An 18,886-nucleotide genomic window follows, 5' to 3' on the forward strand; every position below is an offset into this window, starting at 1 on the left:
TGGGGAGGAACACGCCGTTGGCCAAACACACCTTCACTAAAATCCACAATTACAGCATCGATTTCTATGAGAATCTTTAATTTCCAGCGCGATGCAGAACAGAAGAGTTCAAACGGACCCGGAAGTACGGGCTGAATGTTGTGAGATGAGTTACTCTAGACTTTTGTTTCCCTATGAGCTTCGCAGTCCTTTTTGGATTTCCGGTCTACCATCCAACGATTTTTGCCATTTTAACTTTACCGGAAATAGAATAGTGTGTCACTCTACTATTTTTCTACCACGCTATACCTTCAGCGCCGCGGCTGTCGCCCGGTGATGACGCAAAAAATTTTGCGTGGTGGTGTGACGTGGCGGGAGGCGGAAGCGATGTTACGGCAGGTGAGAATCAGGGGAGGGGGCACTGCTGTTGTTTCTTCTTCCGCGGGGTATACGAGGGGAGTGGGGCAACGCTGGCAGGGTGTTTTGGTGTTGGGGGTCTGATGGGGTCACAATTGGCTCTTGTCAAGGGGTGACAGAACTTGGCTGGCTGCTTTGCTGCTGAGTAGAAGGGTGGAAGAATCTGCCCCCCTCCCCCAATTGTTTTTCCTATAGACAAAGTCTAGAGAGGGCATTGTTTTTGTTTTTATGGTTTTTATTATTATGGTTTTAGTGCACTTTGGGGGGGAGGGGCTTTGTTTCCCCCCCTTTGATTTAGATAGCATATATCTTTAAGATCTCCAGAGAACTAAAAGTTAGCACTGATTGGAATTAAATCCTCTATGACCAAATAAAGACTATTGATGGCTATGAAAGTTTGTACCACCATAAACTAGTAACTCTCTAAGGCACCAGTTTGGCTACAATGCCATGTGCAGTCATTTGGGAGTGAGCCCCCTTGGATTCACTAAACTGAGGTCTTGCAGTAAACTTTCTCTAGTGCTACCTGCTAACACTCATATACTTCTGGCCTCTGTGGGGCCTTCCTCCAGACTTACTTGGTTCTTGCTGAGCTAATGGCTTTTCCAGAGTAAAATAATTAACGCAACTGAAACGAGCTGCAGCAGCCTTCTGACATGCCAAAGTGTAAAGGACTAGAAAAGACTTCTTAGATTGTCTTTTAAAATGCCTACAGGCAGCAATGGACTGGATGAGGGATAACAAATTGAAGCTGAATCCAAGCAAGACGGAGGTGCTCATTGTAGGGGCTCAGAATCTGAGGGATTAGTTCGATCTCCCTGTGCTGGATGGGGTTACACTCCCCCGGAAGAAGCAGGTATGCAGCTTGGGGGTACTCCTGGATCCAGGCCTCACTCTGCTATTTCAGGTGGAGGCTGTGGCCCGGAGTGCTTTTTATCAGCTTAGGCTGATTCGACAGCTGCGGCCATTCTTAGAGGAGGATGACCTCAGAACAGTGGTGCACTAGCAGGTAACCTCCAGGCTTGACTACTGTAATGTGCTCTACATGGGGCTGCCTTTGTACATAGTTCGGAAACTTCAGTAGTTCAAAATGCGGCAGCAAGGCTGGTCTCTGGGGCAACCCGGAGAGACCATATTATGCCTGTTTTGAAACAGCTGCACTGGCTGCCGATATGTTTCCAAGCAAAATACAAAGTGCTGGTTATTATCTTTAAAGCCCTGAACGGCTTAGGTCCAGGTTACCATAGAGAGCGCCTTCTTCGGTCTGATCCCCACCGCACATTAAGATCATCTGAGGAGGTCCGGCTCCAGTTGCCACCAGTTCGTCTGTTGGTGACCCATAGGCGGGCCTTCTCTGTAGCCGCTCATGGACTGTGGAATGTGCTCCCTGCAGACATACATAATTTGAATTCTTTATTGGAATTTAGGAGAGCCCTAAAGACCTACCTGTTCGGCCTAGCCTTCCAGTGCTCCTAAATTGTTTTAAAGGGCCTTTGATGTTTGTGAACCGCCCTGAGCTATTTTGTAAGGGTGGTCTATAAATCGAACAAATAAATAAATATTAAATAATAAATAAAATGACAAAATATTAAAATACCATTTTAACAGCATTCTGTTATGTTATTTCACCTGACCCCCGCTCACCCACTCTTCTGTGGGTCCTCAAAGCTTTCTGCTTCCACTATTCTTTCTGGAAGGGGCATTGTTACACTCAGAATCGCCTGCTCAACAACTGAATTGGTGGAAAGATATCAAAGTTTTGAGGAGTAAAATTTGAAAACCAGACATAAAACTTCATGACCACAGTTGGGTCTTCCCCCTGCCCGCCCCCCATCATTATAATAGGAATCTTTAGGTTTGACTGGGGAAGCACAGACTGACTCAATTGCTTCAGGAAAGGTCTCTTCAGGTATGATGTGATTTCATGGGTTAGTCAAAATAAAAATGTTTGGAATTGCTACAAATTAAGAACAAAGAGCAGCCCTGTCCATGCGGAGAAAAGGGGAGGGGCAAGGCAGTGGGCAGAGGAGGGAGGGGCAAGTACGCAGCTTCTGCCCTGGTTGCCCAGAAAACAGCTGTGAAAGGAGCCTTTGCTCCTGCTCCAAAGAAAGAAAGGTCTTGAAAGGGTGACCATTATAGTTGAACAGTAGAACTCGTGCCTATGAGGCAAACAGGAAAACAGGCCTTGCTGTTTGGTTCATTTGACCTCAGAATTGGTAGGCCTTAGTACTTCTGCGAGGCTTTAGACACCTTTCAGTCTTGTTCCTCATAAGAGGGAAGGGCGGCTGAGTTCCTTGTAAGGGCCGGGTGGGGGGGAGGACGTTTGTTGTGTGACAGGCAGAAACGGCATGTGCCACTTTGGCTAGCACCTGCTGATAATCTGCCTGTACTTCAGCTGCTTGACAGCCAGAACTGAAGTGAACCAGTCTGCATGCCCATAAGAAGCAGAAGGGCCTCTTTACTCTCTGGAACCGAAAAAAGAACTGGGAGGGGGCAATGCTCATTTATTGAACACAGGCCCTTCTGACCTTTTTATGCCACTATGGCATCCTCCATTTGAAAAAGCAGGGAAATCCAATTAAAGCCAAAACCCTCCATTTTACAGGATAATTATGGGTGTGGCAGCTCCAACTGAACGCCAGAAAAACGAGGAGATTCAGTGACCCATGATGTGTAAGCCATTGGGGCATGAGATCTGATGTCCAGTCTGAGATATTGTACTGGCTTACAAAAATCATCACCATGGAAATACTATTTGACTAGGTCTTCCGCTCTCCAGTTTACTACCTGTCTAGGCTGCGTAGGTAACAGCACTCACCATATGCTCAGAGGCACACATTACCAAATTCTTCCTAAACATTGCTGTCCCATGAATCTACTGGTTTTTCTTTTGCCGTAAGCCTATGCAGAAAGTGCGCTAGCCAAAGGTACACCAATTTATTTATTTTTTGTTTTAATTGCGTATAGAAGAGAAAGTGTTTAAAGCAGGATTGTTTTCTGAGTCTGTTCTGTCTTTAGAATTTTGAGTTGATTAATCATTTGTCTTTTGACTAATTAACTGGTTGATGGATTACATTTAGTTCAAAGTTCTTTATTTGCGACCCAAGGCCAGCATAACATAACATAAACAAAACATCTCATAGAATAGAAAAATACAATAAGGAAATGAAATATTTAAATATATAGATGAATATCCACAAACAAATGATCAATAAAAATGTGTGAGTGCATGCACGCCTTAGAAGGAACACTGCTGCCTAGCCCAGCTTTTCCCGCTCATGTGTGAGCTCAGGCTGCTTCCAGCCTGGCCACACACAGAGAATGGGCACCTAGAGTGCCCAATACCTGGGGGAATCCCCCAATGCACTGTGCTTGGCGTGCAGTGCATTGTGGGATACCCAGAGGCTGGAACATGTCCTGGCTCTCCAAAAATGGACCATGTGGGAGTGCGGATGGCCCTCCTACCAACAGTTTGCCAGTTGTCTTGGGGGAAGGTGAGTGAAGTGAAGCCTTTCCCCTGCCTGCCTGGTCATGTGAATGACCCCATTGTCTCGCTAAATACCTTTGTTTTCCCCCAAGGTTTCCCAACTGGAACTTCCTTGGTTTAATACTTGCTGTGCGTAATTCTTAAATTGTCCTGATTTTATTTATTTATTTTATTTATTAAAACATTTTTATACTGCCCAAAACTTACGTCTCTGGGCAGTTTACAACAGAAACTGTCTTCTGTAACCCTTGCCCACTTCCTTCTTCAGGATAGTATTGATGACACAGAAGATGTGTCACTCTTTGATGCTGATGATGAAATGTCCAGAAGGCCCAAGAAATCAAAGATAAAGTAAGTGATTGTTGAAGTGAGTGATTGTATGCTATAGCACCATGACATCAAACTGACATATCTGAAATACAACAAGCTGTCATTTCTTGTGTTTCGTGTCTCCCTCTTGTTTTAGTAGGAATGGATTTGGGGAAATGGGTGTTCTGATTTTGGCCATCTCTTTTGGCACTTCTGGGACAGAATACACATTTACATACACTATATAGTTTACATGTATTGTATTGATCAAAATAAAAGTATATTGGTCTCTGGGTGGGTTGGTGAGCCAATAAGAAACATGTGCAGTTAATATGAACCAGTAAGAAATTTGTTGAGGGAGTCAAATGCAGATGAATCAATTGAAGATAAAGTGAGGATTCTATTCTTAGGATTCTGGAAAACTTACTTTCAGATGTTATTTAGATGGAAATGCCATTGCAGTGCTTGTCTGATAATTGAATGGGAAAATATGAAATAGTGGAGGAGGAAAACCAAGCTCTGTCTTGAAACCTTGAAACTTCATCTCTTTCTTCATATAGCTCTAAATCATTTTAGCACCACCTTTGCCTATATAGCTATCACATAAGGTGCACAGTCAACAACAGCTTGGCCCTAAACAGGTGGTACATCACGCAGCTCCGTGCACAGAGCCCTAACTGCCAAGCACTGCAGTCCTGCAGTGTAGCTCCAGCACAGCCTTTTATATGTGTGCAGGCAGTGCTCAAGCTGCCTTTTTCCCTTGTGCAGTATGTCAGCCACTGTTTTTGTGTCTGAAAGTATTTGATAAAACTCTGGCTTAGGACTGCCTGAATGACTTGCCTGCGCAACTTATTATGTCAGAAGAAAAGAGATGTATGTGGTTGATGCTTATACTGTGTCTGTTCTTTCAGCCAATTGCTGTGTCTGTTCTTTCAGCCAATTTTGCAAGGAAGTGCATGCTCAAAAATTATCTTTTCTGCCTAGACACATGGATGGAACTAGATAGATAGATAGATAGATTCATAATGATGATAATGATGAAGTGTTCTGGTCTCTGTCAAGTGCTATAGTAATTACAATAGGGACTTATGGCTGAAATGGTAAACTGCTCTAAGCCTTTGGACTGAGTAAACATGTAAGTGAATAATTACATTTCTGTCTTGCTGTGTCTTTCACAGACATCCAGTAGCCTCCTTTTTCCACTTGTTCTTCCGGATCAGTGCAATAATAGTCTACTTACTCTGCGAATTGTTGAGCAGCAGTTATATTGCCTGTATGGTGATGATCATCTTGCTTCTCTCATGCGACTTCTGGGCAGTGAAGGTAGGTCATTCATCTTTGGCTTGACTGCACTTTAATTTGCTTTTTGCAAAGAAGGGGGCCTAATCAGGCCCTGTTGAGATGTACATTTCTGCATTTAAACTGAGATTCACTTTTCCTTTTTAATGGTGAGAGGAAGGGAAAATAATTTCTTGTACATACTTTTGGTCTTGGTTGTAGATATGGTTGCTTGCGCTTTTCATCTACTTAGCTGTGTTTGCAGATGCTCTTTTATGTTCTCTCTCACTCCAGATCTCTTCTATGACTGAAAATCCCAATAGTTTTCCTATTTTGTCAATATGTTTGACAGGTTGGAAGGAAGGAGACTGGATAGTGAGATGAAAATTTCATGATGTGCACGAACCTTGGTTTGTGCAGTGGTTCGAAATTGAACCGGTTTGGCAATTCGAGATAGGCTCCAGGGAGTAGGTCGGTGAGCAGCACATTAATAACTGAATAGAACAGGTCCTTACCTGGTGTTGCTGACCACGCACATGGCTTCTGCGTATGCTTGCAGGCCTTGTGCGTGCTGGCAAGTAGCAGCCAGTGTGGGCAGCACCGGGGGGCGGGGGAGGGTGCGAGAGGCACCATTAAGCATACATTAGAGGGTGCTTACCTAGCTTCACAAATCACTGTGTGATCCAAGGTGGAAGGGATTCCTTGGAAACTATTCTTCTGACATTTGACATGGCTTCTGTGGAAAGAAATAGCTCACTTGATCACTGTACCAGTCTCCCTTGTGCGAATGTGCCTCCACATCACTGATAACATACGAGGCTGTCCTGTGCTAACACGTGCTTCAGACCAAGTTGTTCTTGTCCGGCCAATCAGTTGCTGTAAATCCAATGGGATTGCCAAGAATGTGGCCCAAAGGCATTGCATTACAAGTTGAGCAGCTGACATAAGCACAGTAACAGGTGCACTGACAGCTGCCTTTGGGCTGTGTCATGGGCCAGCACAAAAGAAATGGGATCATTGTTCCTTTTGTGTTACATGCCCAAAGCAGAAATGGGGCAGTCTTAGGATTTGACTTTAAGAAACTATATGGCTGCTTCTGCCAGGTGTCCACTTTCATGCTTTATCCTAACTCTTTCTAGAATGTCACAGGGAGGTTGATGGTTGGCCTCCGTTGGTGGAACCAGGTTGATGATGATGGCAAGAGCCAATGGGTGTTTGAATCCAGGAAGGTAAGCATCTCACTGCTTTGTAGGGAAGAATGGAGTTGGTGGTGGTGTATATTGGGGCTAAGGCTGTCTTCCATTCCAGGGTTCTTAGGACACACAAGATAACCAGCTCCAGAGTAATTGTTTGTTGATGTGGTGTGTGTGTGTGTGTGTGTGTGTGTGTGTGTGTGTGTGTGTATACACACACACACACACACACACACACACACATGCATCTCTTCTTGTGACCAAAGGCAAATGCCTAGCTTGTCCCACCCCCTGATTAAGAGATTGCACTACAAAGCCATGTGTGCCCTTTGATGTGAAATGATTGGCATTAACTCATACTTGAGAGTACATTAGAATTGCTGTTAGGCATGTTATGACAAAGCTAATTTTAACCATACAAGGACAGGTTTTTGTTTTTTAAGAGTTGTACTCTCCTGGTTTTTTTGGTGAGCATTTCTGAGCTTGTGGCTCGGTAAAGCCTGAATAATATGATGGCACAGCTTGCTTGAGCACAAACCTACAATGGTGATTCAGACAAGAGCTCCTTTGCAATTTAACATGGAATCTTATACATAATTTGGGCCAATGTAGATCAAACATTGCCTGGCCCTTTGCCATGGAGACTGGTAGCCCGCTGCAAGATTGTGCCCTCCCGTGCTCCCAGCCACTCCCCTCTCACATAGAAATATCCCCTTTTCTCCACTGACCTTCAAGCTGGCTAAAGATTGTGTCAGTAGTGATGTTAGTGGTTTTACACAAACTAGGCTTCATGCACCTGGTTTCAGATCCCTGTTAGGACTGGGGTAAACTCTAGTTAATCATTGGCTATCACTGGTGCCAATGTAACTCCTAACTATGGTGAAAGCTAGCAAAGGGAATTGGTATGAGAGAGGAGTGGGCATAGAGTGTGCCCTTGCACTGAATCCCTTGACCATGTTTGATGCTGTACTGCAGCTCCATCAGCCCTTTTATATTAAAGGACTGTCCAACTGATGAGTACTCATCAGTTACATTGGCACCCCTTCTCATGCCTGAGAGCAAAAGAGTCTTTCCTCTCCAAATGCTCATGGAAGAAATATCCCCTTTGATCCTAGTTGGCCAATAGCGGGACACCAGGTCCTCATTCATCCTGCAAAAGTTGCTGTATAGAAATAAAATGCTATACTACGTTATTCCAAAGATTGCTCTGTGGTGGTAATCAGTAAGGCTGTTCTCATGAGCAGCATACCCAAGTTTGCAGAGCCCTACCTGGGTGGGGCTGCTTATGTAAAGTGCCAGGATCGAGGCTAATTCTGGCACTGCCCTTCTGGGTAGTTCAGAGTTTCTCCCTGGGCTTTTACTGAGATAAGAGGGCGCTTGCGTGTCTTCTTATCTCAGTCCCCGGTTGTTTGTCTGCTCGGGCTGCCTGCAGCCCGAGTAGACACAGCCGGGTGCCTAGAGTGCCCAGCTCCTGGGGAAATGCCCCAATGCACGTGGTGCATTGTGGGATTTCTGGAGGCTGAGCGGCATTTCCCCGGCTGTACGGCTCATGGCAGCACCACTCATGTGGGCGCACGAGCTGCATGGCCTCAGGACCAGACCAAATAATCTGGGGGAAAGTTAGGTGCTATCCTGCCTTCTGCCCTCCCCACCCCAAATAAAGATCATACTGAGGCACAACCTCAGTATGTGTTAGTAAAGTCACCTGGGTACTGTTCTTCACCATTATATGTGCAGTATCAGTGGCCCAACTTCTAGAAGCTGTATTAACAGGGTGTAATTGTATTTATGCCATGTTCGGAAATGATGGGCATTCATTCATTCATTCATTCATTTGAAACATTTAATATACCGCCCACTCCGAAGACTCTGGGCGGTGTACATTTGGCCTAAGTGATCAATATTCCTTGCATTAGGTGACTCCAAGATATTTTTAGTCCTTAGGTACAAGGAAGCATTTGTCCCTGTTTCAGTGGTAGTGGGTGGTCGGGTGTCGGGTCATGAAAATCTTGAGACATGCAATATGCCTATCCATTGAATTACTGGATCCTGCTGATTCAGGCATGGAGTATTATGATTAATAAATTCCAAAGCTACATTTCTTCTTCTTTGCATTCTTAGGCATCTGCTAAAGGCAAGAAAGCCACATCCGAAGCAGAGTCCAGAATCTTCTGGTTAGGACTGATCACATGCCCTTTGCTCTGGGTGATCTTTGCCTTCAGCGCCTTGTTTTCCTTCAAAGTGAAGTGGCTGGTGAGTTAAGCACCTGATTGTTGGGCTGACCTGACTAAACTCATCCCTGCAGGTTACATTGAGGCCTTTATTGTGTCATGTGTCCTCTTCCTTCATAGGCAGTGGTTATTATGGGCTTGACACTGCAGGGAGCAAATCTTTATGGCTATATCCGGTGCAAAGTGGGCAGCAGGAAGAACTTGACCAGCATGGCAACCTCTTATCTCGGCAGGCAGTTCTTGCGGCAGGTATTTCAGATTTTGATCATACTATCCTCTCTATTGCTCCCAGTGTAGGTGTTTGTACTGATTCAGTTCACTTTGTATTCTCTGAATTTTCTGGAGCAATTTCATTTGGCCCAGGGAGTGGAAAGTCCTTTAGAATGCAAGATCCAGTGTTTTCACATCTGTCCTTACCATACTTGGTTGTTCCAGGCCAAAAATGGATATTTCTGCACAATCTCTACTCTGCCTTGGTCTGCTGAGAGGGCATAGCATGGACCTTGAATATATCCTGTTCTATACTTTCCCAGCTACCTGACTACTTATTGAGAGACTATGATATTACTGGGAGGCCTGCAATGTAAAGGTTACCTTCAGAAAGGCAACATCATGTCTATTTATCAGCTCTCCCTGTGTAGACATGATTGTACTCATGCACATGCGCAGACACCCACCCCGCACCTAACTGTCAACAGCAGGGTGCAGACATGCATTTTATTACTGGCTTCTTGTTGGGCAAGGGACATGTATACCAAAGTCACACAAATGGACTCTGAATAGTATTCCTTTGTGTACATGTGTGTGCTCTCTCTCACCCCTTCTCTCTTCCTGTACCTCCTTTCCTGTTCCATGGGGTTTATTTATTTTCTCATTCTCTCTGAAGCCTAATTACTTATTTCTTCCATGTCCTACACTTAGAACATTATTTCTGTTTTTTATATTAGTCATCTAGAGATGTGGGTTTTTATAAATGAAGACCAAGTATGGTGTATTGGATAGAATCTTGGGCTTGGATTTGAGAGACCTGGATTCAAATCTCCACTCAGCAGCAAAATCCACTGCATGATCTTGGGCTGGTCCCTTTCTCCCAGCCTGACCTAATTCACAAGGTGGTTGTGAAGATAAGAGATCATTCCCATATAGCTTCTTGGAGAAAAGGAAAGATGCAAATATGACTGATATAACCCACTGTTTGTAACTTAGGAAGCTGTCTTATACCGAGTTGGTCCATTGGTCTACCTAGCTCAGTATTGTCTGCACTGACTGGCAGCAGCTTTTCCAAGGTTTCAGGCAGGAGTTTTTCTACCTGGAGATGCCAGGGATTGAACCAGGAGCATGCAAAGCAGGTGCTCTGCCACTGAACTATAGTTCCATCCCCAAAGGTAGCATATATGGGTCTCCCATCCAGGCACTGACCATACCAAGACCTGCTTAGCTTCAGAAAGCTGGCTGTATAGTGTGCTCTTAGACCATGTTCTGGGACTTGGCCAATTCCCCTGTCTTTGTACTTAGATCCTTCATTCCTGATGCCTGAAATGTTTAAAAATATAGCATATCACTATCTTTTTCTGAAAACATATGACATCCATAGTTTGGAGCCTTTCTCTAAGACAGTGAAGCCACGTGGCTCCCGGTGGCAGCATGGCAGTGGGTTTTAACCTGAGTTTTGGGTACGAGCGCGTCAAAAAAACAGGCTAATTGATCATGTGTTGCTGCTGTGTGGCTTTACAGAACACCGACACATGAGTAGCCTCCTGACCAGCGTCTGGAGGCTCCCCATTATGCACCACACACTCACCTGGTGCATTATGGAACTTCCAGGAGCCAGGAGGCCTCCAAAATTCTCAGCTGCCAACCATCACCGAGATGGAGCCAGTAATAGTCTGGGCTGGGTGATCATCTGTGGGGAGAGGTAAGTTAACCTGCTCTCCCCGCAGGTCCTCCTGAAGCTCTTCACATGGATTGTGTGAAGAGCTTCAGTGCTTGCTGAGATCTTGGCTCTCCTACCAGCCAGGCTTTTAATGGTTTTTGGCTGTTGTAGAAAATAGAAAGAGCTGTTTCAGATTTATTAGCCTGGCTTTTAAGATCCACATCAGTATCACTTCTGAATAGTTACAGGACACTTGAGGTCAATTGTTCTTTCCATATAGGTGGGGCTTCCAGGTTTAACTGGAATGAAATTGACACATAGCTAATCACATGTAAGTGATGATGGTGGGGATCTTAATACCTTATTCCTGCCAATAAGTTCTAAATAATACCTTCTGGCCAGACAACTCCACATATAGGAGCTGTTCTGAGCAGGATGATCATATCCCTCTGCCCCCTTAATTATATTGTTTGAATTTTTTCTTGGTCTTTGGTGTCAGTAGGCTGCCTACAGTTTTTTTTTTTTTAGCCTGCTGCTACTATGGCAATGTGCCCTGTGCTTATTTGGATTGCCTCTTTGGTAGACCATTTCACATCATAATACAGTGAGCATTATATTTCAGATAGGAACTTCAGCTTCCTGATTCGCCCCCATGCCCCCCCCCCGAATCTAGCTGCCTTCTGTTTAGTTCTGATCTGATGCGACTTTCTTTTCTTTTACAGACTGTGTCCAAAGAGGACCAGGGAGTATCCTGAAGATGACAAAGAGACCCCAATTTTTGCTTTGGTTAATTCTAGAGAATGAGAAATATTACCTTGGCCCCCTGTACAGGAGACTTATAATCTCTGTGTGGATTTTTGTAATTAAATACATCTTCTAGAAACTAATGTTATTTCTCATTACTTACAACATATTTTGCAGAGCCCTTCCTGTTACTTAACTAGCTGCTGGACTCCTTGGGTGATATAGCTATCTTTTACCCTTCAATAGAATATCTAGATGGCAGATAATGACTACTTATGCACTGCATTCCTTAAGTACCATGGGCCATTTCCATGAGTGTTACTGTGAAATCCTGGGCAGTTCCTGAATCTGTTTTGCCCAGGAAACACCAGAATCAAGACTTGAGTAACCTTTATACAAAATTCAAAATCTGATATCTTATCTGCAGAATTGTAATAGTTTTTGGTTTAATTTTTTAAAAGCAAGTTTCTAGCCTTCTGGACAGAGAAGAAAATTTGAAAAACGATTGGGTAACTTTGCCTAAAGGAAAGGAGGCTTGGTAAAGTTTCCAGTTTGCATGGGGAACAATAGGACCAAAGTATTTCCTACTTGCAAAACCAATTCCAACTAAAGATTTTTGGTTTCTTGTTTACTGCCTAGAGACTGCCTAAGCTGGTTGTAAATATTTCCTGACTATGGAGATCTATATTCCTGATATCTGTCAAATACCCATCCTTCAGATTTGCTTTCTGAAGAAGTTCTACTGATTTAGTTAGAGTAGCCCACTGGGATTTCATAGGAACCATCCTTAAATGTGTTTTACCTAAATGGTCAGAATGGGCTAAGCAATGTATCTGCACACCAATGAAGTTGAGTAGCATCTTAGTGGGATCTGTGGAAGATTGAATGTATTTGACCATCCTTTGAGAGAGCCATTTCCTGGATTATGAGTGAAAATGGGTAAAACTTACTCTGGGTTATCTGGGAAGCGAAGCACAGTGATGCAGATGTGCTAATGGCAGTATTTTAGAGTGTGGCCTCTGTTCTTGCCACTGGGAATGACTGACCTATGTGATGATCTGCACTTTGCTATAATATATTTGCAAGCATGACCTAGAAACCTTTCTTCCTTCTCTTGAGATACAGAATGTCACAAATGTTCAGTTCACAGACTTCTCCAGTGTGAGTAATCTACACACATACTGGGGGTTGGGAGAAAGCCTGGGGCCTGCATGTGCACAGAAACACACACCTTATTGCACATGTAAAACATTTTATAAGCTAAAGGCTTGTACATCAGCCCTCAGATTTCTGCCTTGGCCTTGCAATCTAGCCCTACCTTTTCAGCAGTGAATAGATTGGGTGGGTGGGGTGTGGTTATGTACAAATGCACATACATAGGCATGGTTCATACAAAATATTCTACCTTCACAGAGGAGGAACATACAAGCTGAAGGCTTACTCCTGTGCCTTGCCACTTGCAGAGCAAATGCACCGGGGCCATATGAGAACTGATCCTAAACTGCTAGTAAAATGAACACTGGACTTTTTTCTTTTTCTTAATTTAGAGCAACATGAGTGGGAGGTTTTAGACTTCCAGACTGATTCACACACCTTTATCTCAGTCCATGGGAACAAACTAGACGAAACTGAACCAGTCGTGCATGTATACTTACAAGCTCATTTTGACATACTGGGATAATAGCACTTGGCTGCAAACTTACCATAAAAAGCTAACCCCCCCCCTCCCTTTCCTGTAACAGACTGAGATGGGTTGTGGATCAGCTTTTTCACGTTGTGGCTGACTGGGTTACTTTCAGACTCAGTATTAAATGAATTAACATTAATACTTTCTGGATGCAGTCCTCTAATCAAGCTCTCCTTTTTCATTATATGAGCAATTTGCATATTTCTCAAGGTGTTTAAATTGGAGTCTCAGCTGCACTATTCAATTACTATTAAGATGGCAAGATAGCTGCAAAGAAGGATTGATTGTAAAGTAGAATTAATAACATGTTGCCTAACTGTGGCTACACTTCTTTATTGGAAGGAAGAATCTGTTAGTTGGCAAGACTCTTATGTGGGAATATATTTCTAGTTAATAGTTGGGAGGAGGGTTGTTTTTATCTGAATAATATAAGCTTGAGTGTGTGTTTTTTCTGGAGATACAACAGCGATGTATTTAAACTGAAAGATCTGACCTGCATTTTGCATGTTTGTGAAACACTTGAGTTTTTCAGAGGAATATATTTTTTTAAAGTTGTATAAATGGTTAGATTTGTGTGCAGACATCATTTGTCTGCAGTGCTGATGTGTAATGTCTGTTGAAAATATTAATAAGTTATGGTTTTAACCAGGTCTGTAGCCCTCTTTCTTTGTCTGTTTTGCTTGTGGAACTGTTTAACATGAGAAGTTTTTTGATTTGTTTCTAGAATTCCCTAGCGAAATATAAATTGTCCAAGGTTATCTTAAGCTCCCAACTCCTCGGCACTTGATAGCTTTCCCTGCCTTAATTTTCATGAGCCTGCTCTTAGCTAATAGCTATACCTAGGGCTGGTTTATTCAATGACTGCAACATCAGCAGATGACTTGCTTTGTATGAAATGAGCCACTAGATCTAATACTAGCAAGAGATCTTTCATATTGCTTCAACTGCATTGTCTGGTGCAACTGGTGGCGCAGTGGTAAAACTGCCGCCCTGTAACCAGAAGGTTACAAGTTCGATCCTGACCAGGGGCTCAAGGTTGACTCAGCCTTCCATCCTTCCGAGGTCGGTAAAATGAGTACCCAGAATGTTGGGGGCAATATGCTAAATCATTGTAAACCGCTTAGAGAGCTTCGGCTATAGAGCGGTATATAAATGTAAGTGCTATTGCTATTGCTATTGCTATTGTCTCTCAATGGAGTCTGTTTGCACAACTAATTGTATAGAGTTGAAAGTGATGTATTTATATGTATGAACCTGACTTTTGATCTGTTAGTGTTCTCTGCCATCACTGGGTTTCTCACCATATTCTCCTCACCCATAAACTGACTTTCTAGTCTTGGCATTTCTGATCTTCTTCTGAAAATCTACAGAATTTGATCCACAAACCTTGCAGGGGTCACTAGGTCTTTTTTAACCTCATTCCTGGTCACATGCCTGGCCACCTAACAACCACAGATGTATATATTCATTAATTTGATTCATATGCTGCCCTTCCTGAAGTGGCTCAGGGTAGTTTACATTAAAAAGATAGGTCTTTAAGGCTCTCCTGAAGGCCTGCTAGGCAGATAACCCTCTCATATCCATGAGGAGTGCGTTCCGCAACCTAGGGTGACAATTGAGAAGGCCCAATCCCAGGTCGCCACCAGATGAACCGGTGGCATCCAAAGACGGACCCCTCCTGATGATCTTAATAAGCAGTTGGGATCTTGTAGAGAAAGGCACCTCGGGTAACCTGGGCGTAAGTCATTCAGGGCTTTAAATGTAATAACCAGCGCTTTGTACTTTGCCTGAAAACATAGCGCCAGCCAGTGCCAACTGTTTAAGAACAGGCATAATGTGGTGTCTCGAGGATACCCCAGGGACCAATCTGGCTGCCGCATTTTGAACTAACTTACAAACTACAGAAATATTCCTTTTAGGTTGGCAGGCAGAGAAAGTGAAGACAATGGTATCGTTCATATCTGCACAATCTGTAACTGAAAACCCCAAAGAGAACTGCCCTGTACCTATGTATTTACCCTCAGTGTTGTGAATCATTGGATCCATTTTTTCCATAATCCATGTTTTGCATGGATTTTGAATTAAGGGAGAGGACTTCTCTTTTGAGAATAGAACTGTCTAAACCCAGTTACATGCTCTTTACTCTCATCCAGGAATTTTTTCACACGGGGCTTTTAAAGCCCTTTAACTCACATCTCCTCCGGAATGGAGGGGGTGTGTCCACTTATCCACCAGAATTACTCTGAAGCCCCTGCAAGTTATCGGGAAGCAGTTCACACACAATTTGGGTTTTTCACTGTGTGTTAGAGTGAAACTGTAACTGTAGCCTGATTTATATCCGGGGTAACAAAATCCACTATTTGTGTCAGGTTTTTTGGAGACAACTTCAAATTCACAGTAAAGCTTCCCAGTAAACTCACATAACTCCTGCTGTGTGTAAATGTCCCTGTTGATGTAACCTCAGTTCCAGGGGATAAGCTCATTTACACAAATAAAATGACAGGTGATGGTGATGTCATCCTTAGTACTACTTTTGTAAATGCCTTTGTATAGCTTATATTCCACTTCAGTTGTTATATTTGATGAAATCACTTTTCATCAGTTTTGGGAGCTGTGGTTTTGAAGATAGAAGACTACAGCACCCGCCAATTGCAGAAGAAGGGATGTGGGCACAATCCTACTATACAGGATAAAACCAAAGTGACTCCATCAAAAGTACTGAGTTCCACAATACTGGGTCATTTAGGTTCTGTATGCAAATACTTTGCAGAAAAGTGGCTGCTTTTCTCAAGCAGACACTCCCACTCATTCATTTGGTGAACAGACTGCATGCTAATGTTATCCATGCACTCCATCATTTTGGTGGTGACGATGACTTTTGGGGAATATATTCCTACTTGCTAAATACACCCACATTCTTTGGCAAACGGCTATACAGTATTCTAAATGTGGTGGTGTTACCACCATAGAAAGCTTTACCTCAAAGATCCACTAGGTGACAGTGTGCTGTTACAAGTGCAGTAGAATTTAGTTTCCTGCAACATTTAGTTTTCTGAATATTTGAAATAAGAGCTTGATGCTGCTTATTCTATTCAGTGGAATCTGTCACATAAAAATATTCTTTAGCCCTGTGTTCTGAAGAATATGTCCTAATGTACAATCAGTGCACCAAACTGGTACAAAGGCATATATAGCGAGAGGTATTATAGGTGGCTGCCTCATAGTTGTAGCATAAGCATATTGGGGAAGAGCCATAAAGCCTTGCCTTAGGAAGGTTGGTGACCCTGGTAAAGACAGAGTGTAAGTCTGGGGTTTTGAAGCATGCTGTGTCCCAGGACATGATCTGAAAGCACATGCTGCAGCCATTTCCGGATGCCCTGCCAGCTCGTTGACCTTGGGGAGCAGTGCCAATCTCTCACAGACTCTCACCTTGCTCCTCTGTAATGCCAGGTCTGTCCAGAATAAGTCGGAAACCATCCATGATCTGATTCTGGATGAAGGGGCAGACCTGGTATGTATTACAGAGACTTGGTTGGGGCAGGCTGGTGGCCCAGTCTGGTCCCAGCTTCTCCCTCCAGGGTACTCTGTTGAGGAGCAGGTGCATGGATGTGGGTGGGGATGTGGAGTGGCTGTGGTCTATAAGGATAACCTTTCCCTGACCAGGATCCCTGTCGAAGTGTCTGACCATCTTGGATGTGTGTACCTAAGTTTGGTGACCAGGGATAGACTGGGACTTCTCTTGGTGTACCGATTGCTCCGCTGCTCAATGGAGTCCCTAACTGAGCTGACGGACTTGGTCTCGGGTTTGGCATTGGAGTCCCCCTGGCTTGTGGTGCGGGGGACTTCAATGTCCACTTTGGGACCGATTTGTCTGGGGCAGCTCAGGAGTTCATAGCAGACATGACGACTATGGGCCTATCCCAAAGGGTCTAGGGGCCAACAGACATTGCAGGTCACACGCTTGATTTGGTCTTTCACTCTGATCAGGGTGGTGTTCTGTGGGTGGGGACTCCTGTGATTTCCCCATTGTCATGGATGAACCACCATCTGGTTAAGGTTGGACTCACAGTCACACCCTACCTTTGCAGGGGTGAGGGGCCCATTAGAATGGTCTGCCCAAGAAGATTATTGGATCCAATAGGCTTCCAAGAAGCCATGGAGGGATTTAGTGTTGGCTCTGCCGGTGATCCTGTTGATGCCCTGGTGGCGAACAGCAAGTTCACCAGGGCAGTAGTCATGATCGCACCTAAGCATCCTCTCCGACCCACTTCAAAATTGGCCCCTTGGTATATGGAAGCCACGAGGTAGACGACTGGAGCGTAAGTGGAGGAAGACTCGACTCGAATCTGACAGATTACAACATAGAGCACATTTGGAGATCTATGCTCTGGCAATACGGGTGGCAAAGAAACAATTCTTTTCGGCCCGTATTGTGTCCGCAAGTTCATGTCCGGTAGAGTTGTCCAGGGTTGTGAGAGGGCTAGTGAGTGCCCCTCCTCCCTTGAATCAGAATTTAGAACCATCTATTACCTGCTGTGATGTGTTTAATGATTTTTGTTTGGATAACATCTCTCATATTCAGGCATTCTTGGATTTAGACCCCACAATTACTGCAGTGTCTAAATTGGAGGTGTCCAGCAACTCCTCTTATGTGGTTAGGTTGAATCAGTTTCAGTTTGTGACTACTGAGGATGTGGACAAGCTGATTGGAGCGATGCGGCCTACCACCTGTTCTCTTGACCCTTGCCCGACGTGGCTAATACTATCTGGCAGGGAGGTTGTTGTAGAAGGCCTGGTAGAGATAATAAATGCTTCTCTGAGGGAGAGCAGGATGCCTCCTTGTCTTAAGAAGGCAATTATTAGACCACTTCTGAAGAAGCCTGCCCTGAATTCCTCAGAGTTGAGCAACTACAGGCCTGTCTCCAAACTTCCGTGGCTGAGCAAGGTAACTGAGAGGGTGGTGACCTCTCAACTCCAGGCAGTGTTGGAGGAAACGGATTATCTAGACCCGTTTCAGACTGGCTTTCGGGTGGGCTATGGGATGGAGACTGCCTTGGTCAGCCTGATGGATGATCTCCAATTGGGAATTGACAGAGGAAGTGTGACTCTGGTCCTTTTGGACTTCTCTGTGGCTTTCGATACTATCAACCATAGTATCCTTCTGGAGCGTCTGACAGGGTTGGGGGTGGGAGGCACTGCTTTGCAGTGGTTCCACTCTTACCTCTCAGGCAGATTCCAGATGGTGTCTCTCGGGAACTGTTCTTCAAAAACTGAACTTTGGTATGGTGTCTCTCAGGGCTCCGTATTGTCTCCGATGTTGTTTAACAACTACATGAAACCGCTGAGAGAGATCATCAGGAGATTTGGTTCAGGGTGCTATCAGTATGCTGATGACACCCAAATCTATTTCTCCATGTCAACATCATCAGGAGAAGGCATAACCTCCCTAAATGCCTGCCTGGAGGCAGTGATGGGCTGGATGAGAGGTAACAGGCTGAGGCTGAATCCAGATAAGATGGAGGTATTTATTGTGTGGGACTGGAACTCGGGAGATGATTTTGATCTACCAGTACTGGATGGGGTCACACTTCACCAGAAGGAACAGGTACGCAGTCTGGAGGTGCTTCTGGACACAAACCTCTCCCTGGTGTCCCAGGCTGAGGCAGTGGCTAGAGGTGCCTTTTATCA

At 44.2% G+C, this 18,886-nt stretch overlaps 1 protein-coding gene across 3 annotated transcripts; it reads left to right on the top strand.

Annotated features, from left to right (window-relative positions):
- The first annotated feature begins 223 nt into the window (after positions 1-223).
- On the top strand, positions 224-13,843 carry TVP23C (trans-golgi network vesicle protein 23 homolog C). Of its 3 annotated transcripts, none has more exons than XM_053298015.1 (7): positions 224-378; positions 4,152-4,234; positions 5,371-5,515; positions 6,610-6,699; positions 8,785-8,916; positions 9,015-9,143; positions 11,490-13,843. In XM_053298015.1, the coding sequence occupies exons 1-7, from the start codon at positions 316-318 to the stop codon at positions 11,520-11,522; spliced, it is 675 nt and encodes a 224-aa protein (XP_053153990.1). In that variant the 5' UTR covers positions 224-315; the 3' UTR covers positions 11,523-13,843. The 3 variants fall into 3 exon arrangements, with proteins under 3 accessions (XP_053153990.1, XP_053153992.1, XP_053153991.1); XM_053298017.1 differs by lacking the exon at positions 224-378 and adding an exon at positions 1,136-1,252; XM_053298016.1 differs by lacking the exon at positions 224-378 and adding an exon at positions 3,002-3,323.
- Positions 13,844-18,886: the final 5,043 nt, after the last annotated feature.

This window comes from Hemicordylus capensis, chromosome 2 (assembly GCF_027244095.1).
Source record: "Hemicordylus capensis ecotype Gifberg chromosome 2, rHemCap1.1.pri, whole genome shotgun sequence".
Taxonomy (NCBI): domain Eukaryota; kingdom Metazoa; phylum Chordata; class Lepidosauria; order Squamata; family Cordylidae; genus Hemicordylus; species Hemicordylus capensis.